General features: G+C 41.5%; 1 protein-coding gene across 2 annotated transcripts in view; it reads right to left on the bottom strand.

The window, feature by feature from the left end:
• Nucleotides 1–7,443: 7,443 nt before the first annotated feature.
• The window catches only part of ZRANB3 (zinc finger RANBP2-type containing 3), a 249,890-nt gene continuing 244,032 nt past the window's right edge, over nt 7,444–13,301 (bottom strand). For both annotated transcript variants that reach the window (XM_066279993.1, XM_066279995.1), the window contains 2 exons: nt 10,669–10,800; nt 7,444–8,333 (listed from right to left, as the gene is read on the bottom strand). In XM_066279993.1, coding sequence (XP_066136090.1) covers nt 8,235–8,333; nt 10,669–10,800 — 231 coding nt within the window. In that variant the 3' untranslated portion in view covers nt 7,444–8,234. The remainder of the gene's footprint in view (nt 8,334–10,668; nt 10,801–13,301) is intronic.

The following is a 13,301-nucleotide window of genomic DNA, read 5'->3' as shown; positions in this document are numbered from 1 at the left end:
AGTTAAAATCAGTGTAGGATATTGTCTCTTATTGAAAGGGAAAGGAAGTTCTTCAGATAAACTTTATTCTTTCAATGCCTGACTTTTCCTCTTTAAAATGGTGTTGTCAATACTAAGTTTTACAGTTATTTGGCACCTTACCACAGAATAAGGTAAGCATTGACTTTTTTTTTTTAAATTTTTATTTATTTATTTATTTTTTACAGAGACAGAGAGTGAGTCAGAGAGAGGGATACACAGGGACAGACAGACAGGAATGGAGAGAGATGAGAAGCATCAATCATCAGTTTTTCGTTGTAACACCTTAGTTGTTCATTGATTGCTTTCTCATATGTGCCTTGACCGTGGGCCTTCAGCAGATCGAGTAACCCCTTGCTGGAGCCAGCGACCTTGGGTCCAAGCTGGTGAGCTTTGCTCAAACCAGATGAACCCGCGTTCAAGCTGGTGACCTTGGAGTCTCGAACCTGGGTCCTCTGCATCCCAGTCCGACACTCTATCCACTGCGCCACCACCCAGTCAGGCAGCCTTGACTTTACTCAGTGAGAAAAATACCTCACTGAGACATGACTACCTACCCTGAACTGCTTTTAGTTAGAAAGTTTTCATTTCAGACCATCCTGTGTGGTTGCCTCAGGTCTCTGAGTCTGAAAGGCTGCCACGCAGGCCTCCCTTGAGCTTGTCAAGGTCAGCATGCAGCCCCTTTTCTGTCCACAAGATCTCTTTAGCTCTAGGGCTAGTCAAAGCAACTTTATCTGTCATCAGAGAGTTTCTGGAGACCGATGTCACTGGGTGGCAGTGAACAGGAAGGACAGCCTGACACAAGGCACATGTTTGCCTGTGTGCGCCGCCCCGCTGAGGAAGTCCTCGCCACCTGCTCAAACTGACCCAAAGTCCAGGTCTGCAAACAGGGCTGGTGTGTGTGTGTTTGGAGTGTGTGTGAGGGGAGCAGCAAGGTCACAGCCTCACTGACACATGCAACCACATCTCCCGGTGCAGGCATATTCTTACGGCTCCCACTCTGTAAACTGGTTCCTCCCTCAGCTGTCAATCCCCAGTTCTGTTCCCTGGACCCAGAGGTTTTCATTTTCTAAGCCTAAACGGTGCCCTGTAACTTCTCTGAGTCTTTTCAGAGCTAGTACTGGGCCCTCTCTCTCATACCACCTCACCCCGTTTTTCATTTGATCTCCATTTCCTGTGTGGTAGTCATATTGTCTTCCCTGGTGGGGAGGGAGGCACTCTGCACTCCTTTCGGCACTCAGGGTCTTCTGCTTGCCCTGACACTTCCCAGCCCTCTGTTGGAACCTTCCATTTGCAATTCAGAGGGCAGCTTCTCTTCCAGACTGTGAGGACCAAAGAACAACTTCCCTAAATCTCTGCAGTATTTACCTTCTGAGGTCTTTGCTGTTATTGATCTCTATCTACCTTTATTTTCTATCCCAGAATATTTCCTCTCGGTGTGCCCTACAAGTAAAGTAGGTCAAAGCAGGGGAGGTACGGCACAAAGCTGGGGCCACGATGGGTCGGTCAAGGTTTTGTGTGGCGAATGCTCACTGTCCCTCAGGGTGTTTTTCTTTCCAGCTTTACTGAGGTCTAATTGACAAAACTGTAAGATGTTTAAAGTGTACAACGTGATCATTTGATACACTGTGAAAGAGGAACACCATCTAGTTAATTAACACATTCATGACCTCACATACTCGCTGTAGAGCCAGGGGCCGTTGTGGTCACTCACATGCAGGTTATCTTTGACTTTGGACAGACAGTAAAGAAACAGTAGAACCAAAAAATGGTGGGCCATTCCTTTATTCAAGTCTTGCACTGGCCGACAAGCAAACACACAGGGAAAACACTTCCCTTTTCATTCAGTGGCTCCCAAATCCCTGACGCATTCTCTGGTTCCACAACCAGGAGAATCTTCTCCAGTTCCTCCTAGAATCAAAGGCCTCACCAGTCTCAGCAGAGCTCCCAAAGACCCTCAGCTCTCGGCATCTACCCTCCTTCTGCTCCTCTTCAAAACTAGCTTCTTCCTCAGCACTCTGCATTCTCCCTGCAAACATTGCTTCTTTCTGCCTCTTCTTCTCTTCTCTCTTTTCAAAACTTTCTGGCCCAAAAACCTCTCCTCCAGCAAACATTAGGAGAACAATAGCCCTTCCCAAGCAGGAAGGTATTTGCAATTTCACAGACCACATATAGCTGGCGCTGCCCGGCACCATTTTGTATCAATAAAAGTGAGCAAACTCAAAAAATATGAATTTTACAAACTCATTTGCCCAACACTTGCATTCAGATTTTATTCATCTCATAATTGAAAGCTTGTACCTTTTAATTAATTTCTTCCTAGTCTCACTTCCTAGTCCCTGGTAACCACTTTTCTTCTATTTCTGAGTTTGATATATATTTTTAAATGATTCTACATGTACTTGATGCCATCTAGCATTTGTTTTTCTTTATTTGGCTATTTCACTTAGCATAAGACCCTTCAGGCTCATTTTGTTGCAAATTGCAGGATTTCTTTTCTTAAAGCTGAAAAATATTCCATTTTCTATATCTACTACATTTTCTGTCCTGTGGACAGACACTTAGGTTATTTCCATGCCTTAGCTACTTTAAATACTGCTGCAATGAACATGAGAATACAGATATCTCTTTGAGATAATGGTTTTGCTTTCCTATGAACATATACCTAGACATAGGATTGCTGGATCATACGATAGTTCTTTTTTTTTTTTTTTTTTTTGTATTTTTCTTAAGTTGGAAACGGGGAGGCAGTCAGACAGACTCCAGCATGCGCCAGACCGGGATCCACCTGGCACGCCCACCAGGGGGCGATGCTCTGCCCATCTAGGGCGTTGCTCTGTTGCAATCAGAGACATTCTAGCACCTGAGGCAGATGGAGCCATCCCCAGCGCCAGGGCCATCTTTGCTCCAATGGAGCCTCGGCTGCGGGAGGGGAAGAGAGAGACAGAGAGGAAGGAGGGGGTGAGGGGTGGAGAAGCAGATGGGAGCTTCTCCTGTGTGCCCTGGCAGGGAATCGAACCCGGGATTCCTGCACGCCAGGTCAACGCTTTACCACTGAGCCAACCGGCCAGGGCGATAGTTCTGATTTTAATTTCTTGAGAAACTACTATACCATTTTCCACAGTGGCTGCACCAATTTACATTCCCACCAAGGTGCACAAGTGTTTCCTTTTCTTCATCTTAACCAACATTTGTTATCTCGTCTCTTTTATAATAATCATTGTAACAGGAGAGAGATATTTCATTGTGGTTCTGATTTGTATTTCCCTGATGACTTATGATTTTTTTCTTAAGTTGTATAAGTTTCTTATCTATATTGGATATTAACCTGTTACTGAATATGTAGTTTGCAAATACTTGCTCCCATTAAGTAGATTGTCTTTAAATATTGTTGATTTCCTTTGCTGTGCAGAAGCTTTTCAGTTTGATGTAGTTCCACTGGTTTATTTTTGCTTTTGTTGTCAGATCCAAATGAATCACAGCCAAGTTAGATGTCAAGAAGCTTGTCCCTTTGCTTTCTTTTAGGAGTTTTATACTTTCAGGTCTTATGTTCAAGTCTTTTTTTTTTTTTTTTTTTTTATTATTTATTTATTTATTTTATTTTTTTTATTTTATAATTTTATTTTTTTAATGGGGTGACATCAATAAATCAGGATACATATATTCAAAGATAACAAGTCCAGGTTATCTTGTCGTTCAATTATGTTGCATACCCACCACCCAAAGTCAGATTGTCCTCTGTCACCTTCTATCTTGTTTCCTTTGTGCCCCTCCCACCCCCTATCCCTCTCCCATTCCCCCCTCCCCATGTTCAAGTCTTTAATCCATTTCGAGTTGATCTGTGTGTCTGATGTAAAATAGGGGTCTAGTTTCCTTTTTAAAAATTATTGATTTTTGAGAGGGAGAGAGAAAAACAGATTTATTGTTCCATTTATTTATGTATTCATTGGTTGATTCTTAGATGTTCCCTAACTGGGGATTGAACCCGCAACCTTGGCATATTAGGACAATGCTCTAACCAATTGAGCTACCTGGCCAGGGTAGGTCCAGTTTCCTTCTTTTGCATGTGGTCACCTAGTATTTACACCACCATTTATTGAAGAGATTATCCTTTTCCCATTGTATATTTTTGGCTTCTTTGTTGAAAATGAGTTGATATACACATGGTTTATTTCTGGGGTCTCTACTCTGTCCCATTGATCTATGCATCACTTTTTATGCCAATACCATAATGTTTTGATTACTATTGCTCTGTAATAGTTTGAAACCAGGAGTATGACGCCTCTAGCTTTGTTCTTCTTTTTCAAGATTGCTTGGCTATTCGAGGGTCTTCTGTGGTTCCATAAAAACTTTAGGATTTTTTTTTGATTTCTATGAAAAATGTCATTGGAATTTTGATAAAGAGTGCATTAAATCTGTAGATTACCTTGGGTAGTATGGATATTTGAACAATATTAGTTATGCAGATCCATGAACATAAAATATTTTCCCACCCATTTGTGTATTCTCCAATTTCATTAAAATTGTAGTTTCAGTGTGAAGATCTTTTATCTCCTTGGTTGAATTTATTAATATTTTATTCTCTTTGATGCTCCTATAGTGTTTTTAATTACAATTTTTTAATCTGGCAGAGAGACCACCTTCATGGGTCATTTCACCTTAAACCATCACACAGTTCCTACACCTGAAAATGTTCTCCTTAGAACTACTACTTTAGTTTGATCTAAAGAGCAAGCTATGCTTAAACCTGATCTTAGACCAAAGTCTCACCTGCAAACACTTTTTTTCTTGAGAAAAAGCAGTGTGAAGACTTCTTAGCTCTCAACCCTGAGGAATCCTAGGTCACCCTGGCAATAAGACAGAAAACTGCCAAGAGCCAGACCAGCAAAACAGAAAAAAGGCTGAAGAACAATCAACCTAATTTGTAAAATAACACTATTTGATCTTTTTAGTTTTTATTTTTTGATTTTAGAGAGAAAGGAAGAGAGAGAGAGAGAGAGAGGGAGAGACAGGAACATCAATATGCTCCTGTATGTGCTCTGACCAGGACTGAATGGACAACCTCCACACTTCTGGATGATGCTCTAACCCAGTGGTCCCCAACCCCTGGGCCGCGGACCAATACCGGTCCGTGGGCCATTTGGTACCAGTCTGCAGAGAAAGCATAAATAACATGAAATGTCAGAATAACAAATTTAAATACAGCCTGAATAATGAGAACATACTCGTTCCTCTTTTAACTTAGCCCAATAAATATCATAAGTTCGACAATTATATTTAAAAATACCACAGTTTTTACGCTAGTAGCATAATTTTATTTTGTGCATTTATCCGTCCCACCCTAAAGGCCAGTCCATGAAAATATTTTCTGACATTAAACTGGTCTGTGGCCCAAAAAAGGTTGGGGACCACTGCTCTAACCAACGGAGCTATCTGGCCAGGGTAATCTTTTTTTAAAAATTTTAACATTTATTATTTTTTTTCTGAGCACTCATTTCCCCAAGAAGTTTATTTGAGCAGACCAGGGGACAGGGAGGCCCTGCATCAATAGAAGGTGTTGGGGCTCTTGGTGGCGAAGCCTGGCTTGTGCGGGTGAGGAAGGACCTGGTGGGGAACTTGATCTTGGAGTCATGGAACGAACTGCTCGGCTGCAGGTGGGCGGCCCTCGGTGGCGGCGATCTCCTCCACCTTCCTGATCGGGACTGAGCGGGCATAGGGCCGGGTCCCCACCATGCGGTAGCACTGGGTTGTGGTGGTCGGGTGCCGGGACTCCCAGCACAGGTCGCGGTGCCACTGTGGGAGTCGCAGCGCAGCCAGGCGCCAAAGTTCTTCACCCAAAGGGGGAATTCCCAACACCTGCCTAGAGTAGATGTGTCCCCTGAAGATGTCTTCATCTTCTTCAGCTGAGACAAAGTACCAGAAGCGGGACTTGGCAACGACATGGTGAGGGGCAAAGATGAGGGTCAGTGTGTGGCTTGTGGGTCGCCGGCAGCGCCCCCTACCTGTGCTCTTGCAGGGTGCCCGGTCTTCAGAGCTTCTCTGTGCTCGCTGCCTCCCTCAACTGTATTTGATCTTATATAGTGAAATAGGTATAAACTTAAAACTCTAAAAGGAAAATTCATGAGTATAAACTTTCTAAAAACAAGTCCTCTAGATTCAAAGTAATCCAGAGGGAAGGGGACTAATCACTGCAGGAGATAACCCTGCACCAATATAAAGGGCAGTTACCTGCAGAGCAAGGGTTACTTGGAGACAAGAGATCGTGGAGCATGTTAGCCATAAGGAGACATTGGCCTGGGTTACTTGAATGCAAGTAATGTATGCAGGATTCTTGGAGAAATGCCTCCAAGAACCAGATGTCCTTTATGACTGATAAGCTCTGAGACTCTGACTCTTCTTGTGTCCTTGTTCATGAAAGAAACAGTAGATGTGCAGAGTTGGGGATGAAACGGATGGGGAAAAAGGCTTGTGTAACTTTCTAGTTTTATCTGCTGAGCTATGGTTTTGGAACTCAATAAATATGCAGTGGTGCAGTTTCTCGGGGCTGAATCTGCCTGAGTTTCAGCCCTCTGCCCAGTTATTTGAATCTGGTGTGTCTTTTGCCTCACAAGTCTGAACTGGAAAAAAGTTTGTAACAAATTACAGATAAAGAAAAAGGTGGCCCTGGCAGGAGGCTTAGTGGATAGAGCCAGGCAGACCTGTGGATGTCCTGGTCAGGACACACAGAGGAAGCGACCATTTGCTTCTTACTCCCTCTCTCCACCTCCAACAGCCAGTGGCTCTATTGGTGCAGAGATAACCCCTCTGCTGAGGACAGCTCCCAGTGACAGCAGGACAGCCTTAGGTGCTAAAAATAGCTTGGTTGATTCTAGTATTGGCCCCAGATGGGGTTGCCGGGTGGACCTTCTTGGGGTGCATGCAGGATTCTGCCTCACTGTCTCCCTTCCTCTCACTTAAAGGAAAAAAGAAAAAGAAAAAGGTAAAGTAAGATTAACTAGGAGTTGCTAACTGTTGAATCTGGGTGATGGGTACATAGTGGTTCATATGTTCTCCTTTTCTGAATATGCTTAAAACTTTCCATTAGAAAATGATTTTTAAAAGAGAGAAAAAGGAAAATAAAAACAAGTCCTCTATCATGTAAAACATCAGCTACTAATTAAAATTGGAAAATTTCAAACTAATGAGCTCATGTCCATACAGAATTTACAAATAGGTCTTTTGTGAATGTCATTCTTCCTTGAACCTTATTTTGTGTAGTTCTGATTCTTCACTTTCATTATTCTGACATATTACAGGATTATGTCTGGTTTTGTTTCACCATCACCCTTTTACTTTCTGTATCATTACATTTTATTTTCAAACATCTCAGTCTGATCATGCTTTAATAATAAATAATCATCACTCCTTCGAAAAGAGGTTCCAGGAAAATTTTTAATAAGAAGATTTTAAAAACAAAAAAATGATAACCGGGAGACAAAGCATGCTTTGAGAGTAAGCATAGTTTTATGCATGAAAACAAAGTAACTAAAAATTGAAGTTTAACTGGCAATTTACATTTTGTGTTTTCAATTTTTAACAATTTGTTTACCCAGAACCACTGAATTGTCCACAAATGCCATAGGTCGAATTAGCTTATTTCAAAAGCATCGTTTCAATAAAGACAACTGGTGAAGAAATGTGACGAAAAAGAAAACACCGAAATGTGTACCCTGGGGCCACTTTGGAGGCATTTAGTGAACAGGAGCCCCTCTTGCATGCTAAGCAGGTTGGTCACACTTTGTCTGGTATTCCTCAATAATAACGACTGACTTCCAAAATTTCCCTTATGGTTTTGTAGTGTTTCATTTTATACACACAGTAGTCCAGAACTGGTCCTAATCTAGCAGCATTTGCAAGTAATTGAGAGTATACTTTTCAAACAGTTTCTGCATAGTACCATGATTAAGGTGTAGCAGGGGGAATGGAAGCTTAACCAGACCTGCGGACACAGAATTGAGAGTTTGCATGAAATCAAGATTGCAGAAGCACTTAGCAGGATTTCTATTGAGTACTTTTAAAAGGTATTGAACACTAAAAGCATTTAATATAAAAAGGGAAGTTGAATTCTTGATTTTTTGAAAATTTCCACTCTTGAAATATTAGGTAAACATGAAAAAAAAACTGAGTTAAATTCCTCCTCATGCAAACCATTTGTCATCCATTCAGTTTTCAATACTTCATTTCTTCACCAAAAATCGTGTTATGTCAGATCCATGCTTTGACGCTAGAGACTGCCTTCTCACCTGGCTTCTTTCCTTGGACTGTCTGGCGGTTCTCTAAAAGTTAAAAAACATAAATGTGTCCACATGTTGGAAAAAAGGTGCTAGTAGCTAGAGTCAAAAACTCTTCGTATTCTGTAGAAGAATCTACTATCCCCACACCCACTTCCCAGTGCTTTGCCAGTAGGGGGTTACCACACCATAAGCAGAGAACCCAAATGCCTCTGCTAAGTGCCTGAGGTCCTAGGTTCACTTAGGACCAGATGCTGAGGAGAAAACATAATTTTGGGGGGGTGTCTTGCTACCCAGTGAGATTCATGAATCCCTCATTTGGGGTCTAGGGAGGGCCATGATTCTCCGTATCCAGTGGAAGTCTGTAAGCCACCTTGAGATTTCCCAGAGTGCAGTGCATACAGGCCCAGGCATCCCTCTTCTCTGGGATGCCCAGCCCACGGCCAAACCAATGCAGAAAAACAAAGTAAGGCAAGGACTGATTATCTTGCCGTTCTCACAAATAACATTTTTCACAAGAATCTGAAAAAATGATTACAGAAGGGGTAACATTTTATTTTGCTGTATATATCTTAATTAATTCTCTTATTGGACTTAAATGTGCTAATAATTTGTACAACTGAGGATTCAGATGAGCTTTTCCCCTAATCAGAGTCCACTACATTCAAAGTGATCCAGGTGGAAGGGAGAAGAAAGCAAAGAGGACTCAAACTAAAAACAAACAAAACCCCTTGCCTATATGAAACAATTCAATTTTATGTAAAAATTATGTTTGTGAAGAGAGGAATCTAAAATATTAAAAGAAAGCTAAGAAAATGCTCATACAATATGAACGTTGGCAAAGGATCTGAACAGATCTCAAAACTGTAACTACAATTGGTTAGCATTTTAAAAAAACATCAGGGTCTTTAGTAAAGAAAGTTATGGTGGGCCATTCTTCCCCCACTGTGTCAGCACCTAATGTACTTAGATGGGCATCCGGTTCACGGATGGGGTGGACGGAGCCGTACAGTATAACCCCTTGGAAAACAGCTTGGAGATAAAAATATCAGCCTCAAAAATATACAAACACTTGACTCAGTGTTATTTTAGACCTGAGACTCTATGTTAAGGAAAGACCTCAAGACAGAAAAAAAGTTTGTATATGGGGAAAGAAAAAGTGCTTGGCAATATTATGCATAAGAACAAAAAAGAATGTAAGTAACTTCAATGTTCATCAGTATGGGGATGGCTAAATAATTATGGTAGAGATCTATTCAACAGGATAATGTGCAGCTGTTCTAGACAATAAACACTATGAATGCATATAATAAAAATGTGGTGCCCTGGCCGGTTGGCTCAGTAGTAGAGCATCGGCCTGGCGTGCAGGAGTCCTGGGTTCGATTCCCGGCCAGGGCACACAGGAGAAGTGCCCATCTGCTTCTCCACCCCTCCCCCTCTCCTTCCTCTCTGTCTCTCTCTTCCCCTCCTGCAGCCAGGGCTCCATTGGAGCAAAGTTGGCCCGGGCGCTGAGGATGGCTCTGTGGCCTCTGCCTCAGGTGCTAAAATGGCTCTGGTTGCAACAGAGCAACGCCCCAGATGGGCAGAGCATCGCCCACTAGTGGGTGTGCCGGGTGGATCCCAGTCGGGCGCATGCGGGAGTCTGTCTACCTCCCCGTTTCCAACTTCAGAAAAATACAAAAAAAAAAAAAAGGTGGGAAAATGCTTAATCTGCCATACGTAAAAAAATTAAAAGTTAGATACAAAGTTGTATTGAATATATGCTTTTTTTAAAGGCTATCTCAACCTTAATATATATCGTGTGTGTGTGTGTGTGTGTGTGTGTGTATACAATCTGTTAAAATTCATCCTAGTTGATAAACAATACTATGTCATTTTTCCACCTCTTGTTTTAAACAACAGATAATTGCTCAAAGATGTGCCAAGGTTAATTTTCATACTTTGGCCAGGAGTGCAGTGTCTGCATATTGAACTGAGTTGGTCCTGGAGATAACTTATCAATGTTCTTAGACATCTCAGGACATCCTTAACTGCAAATGCAAACATAGGTCATGGCCTCGATTCGCCAAACTTCTAGTTTGATGTTCTGGGTCTCTTCAAGACCATGAAAATTGTACATTGTATTCATTTTCTCCTAGGTGGTGGTAAAATTTCCTGGCCCTAGAATGATTTAGAAAGGAAGCAGCTTCTTTTCCATCTGTGACTGAGAACTTAGGCCTTGAGAGGAAAAACACAAGTGTTAGGTAATGAAAGAAATAAAATGCATCTTGGATCCCAAACCAGGGATATAGATTCACCCACATCACCCTCCACACCTGAATTAACAACATGCAAATGGATGGACAGGATGGAGTCCAATGTGTGTGACAGCTTCACTGACCTCTCTGTGACAGACTGTGCAGAGCGTCTGCAGGTTGTCCAGGCAGCACTGTCCTCCTCCAACGAACACTGGCTTGATGTGGTCCACCTGCCAGAAGTACCCTTCCCCTGGGTTTCTTATCATTTCATTAAGCTGCAGTAAGAACACAAGGTCAGCACTTTTTTACATACACCGTGGGAACTGCTGGGTTTGCGCTGTGCAATCATGTTTATACAGCAAAATCACAGGGAAAAATATCAGGATGGCTTTTTATAGCTTTTTGTGAGTGTGTATGTGTGTGTGTGTGTGTGTGTGTGTGAATAGGAAAAAGCCTCTTGGTTAGCAATTTAAAATCAATAAAATGTTTCAGAAAAAGTTATTTTTCCCCTACCTAACCCATTTTAAAAAAATTACAGGCAAGTATAAAATACCAAGACTCCCGACAGATTGGGAAAAATAAGTCGCTTCTGCACTTTTGTGCTAGTTTTGTAGTCACCAAAACAAAAGTGAAAAAAGAATAACAACAGCTTAGAAACTTAAACTCCTGAATATTACCGACTCAAACAACCTTTAATTGTTGACTTAAATGCATTCGTTAGTATCCCAATGACAGTTTAATATTAACAGCTATCACCTGGAAATTTTATGCTATTCACCTGGGAATCTCCCAAGTTACACGGACTGGTATAATATTTCTAGAACAAACCTCTATAAGTTGCATATTTTGAATAAACAAAGATGTACATTTAAAGCAGGCATGATTTAGGCCAGTCCAAATATACACACTTTATATTTAACCAACAATGTCCTACATTCAAATGGGATATATTTTAACATTGCACCTACGATAGTAAAACCAGCTTATAGCACAGCCATGCAGTTGCTAAGATATCATAAAGATGAGTGTGAAAGTTGTTTTAACTTTTTTGTCTTGAACAAGGAAGAAACTATAATCAGCTCCACAGCTGCCAGCCATAGGACCCTAAGCTCTAGTCCTAAAGCACTTTTAAGGACACTTGTCAAACCCGTGAAGGCACAGGGACCTAATCAACAGTGCCCAGCCTAAGGTAAGTCCCAAGTGGCAGCAAGTTGGAGCAATAAACTTTGTCCAACTGTGGTTGGCACTGTTAGACAACTACAAATGGCAGTGTTATGCATCAAGCAAACGGCACATTCTTAGGGAAACGAAGTCCACTTTGGTTTTGCCTTTCATAACCAGTTATTTGGTTCTGAACAGTCTGTACTCTGACAGACTCTATGACCCAGAGGGTGTTTTTTTATTCTTCCTAGTAATTGGCAGATCACTTGGCACAGTCTTCAACATCCTAGTCACCTCTGGAAAGAGCTGCTCCTCTGACTGGTCCTCCCCCACCTGAACACGGTCCTGCACCTTATCCCCTGAGCATTTGTCTTCAGTGTGTCACGTTCCTCCTGCCTTCCTGGACAGGCTGCATCCACGATGGCTTCGGTCCTCTCACTGTGTCACCTGGAAGCCTCCACACTGAGGCAACATAACTGGAGTCTGGGTGATGCCCCTGGGATGGGTAATGTGTCCCTCACCAGTTAGACCAAAGGTTCTTTTAGGAATTCAGGATACCATTAAAAAAATAGGGTATTTCCCTAGGTTTCAAAGTCATGATAATGTATCTTTGCAGAAATATGTATTAATTAATTCTGTCAATTCAGCAACACGAGGTAAGTAAAAACATATGATTTGACTAACTGGCAGGAATTTATCCAATATTTTGGTAGACAAAAAGTGACTCAGGAGTGATTTTTTAAAAATTAAACTCACTGTAAAATTACATATTTTGCTTTAGTCTGAAAGTTAGAAGTGATTAAATCACATTAGAAATCAAATTGAGTTTGGGAATTAAAATGAATACTGATGAATCTAAGAATAATATTTTGTCACAAATTACTCTGCTAGAATTATATTTTATGTCATATGAATATATATCTTTCTCATTGCAATGAACTATATTTTTAGGGTAATCTGTTTGCCGTTTGCCATCAATAGTAACATCATGAGAAGTAGAAAAAGTGGACCATAGGTTTCATTTTTAATTAAATTTATTGGGGACGTGGAGAAGAAGGACCCCTTGGACACTGCTGGTGGGACCGTAAATTAGCACAGCCACGGCCAAAACCACCGTGGGGCTTCCGCGAAGGTGCCTCTTGATGCAGTGTATCATCTGTTAAGATCTCGTCTCCAAATAATTTAATCAGAATCTAATTAATCCTCTCTCTCTTACAACCTTTATTCTGGAAATCGGGGGGATGATAAATATGTCAGATAATACCGTGAGAACACAAGGAGACAAGTGCAGAATATAGGCAATCCTACAGGAAAACCATCCGTTTCTCCCAACTACCAGTGGTGTGAAAAAGGAACGAGATGGTCTAGATGAGAGGGGTCACAAGAGGCGCAATGCTAAACACAACGGTGGGTCCTAGTTTGGTCCTCATTTGAACAAGGCAACTGCAAAAAGGTATTTTTGAGATAATCTGGAAAACCAAACATGGGCTTACTATAATCAAGTAATTACAATCGTGTTGGGTGTGATAATGGGTATTGGTGATTATATTTCAAAGACAAAAAGAAAGAAGGAGGAAGGGAGTGAGGGAAGAAATCTTGATCTGTGAGAGCTAAG

The sequence above is a fragment of the Saccopteryx bilineata genome, chromosome 5, assembly GCF_036850765.1.
Source record: "Saccopteryx bilineata isolate mSacBil1 chromosome 5, mSacBil1_pri_phased_curated, whole genome shotgun sequence".
Taxonomy (NCBI): Eukaryota; Metazoa; Chordata; class Mammalia; order Chiroptera; family Emballonuridae; genus Saccopteryx; species Saccopteryx bilineata.
The sequence above is the reverse complement of the archived record's forward strand: the minus strand, read 5'-3'. Positions and strand labels throughout refer to the sequence as shown.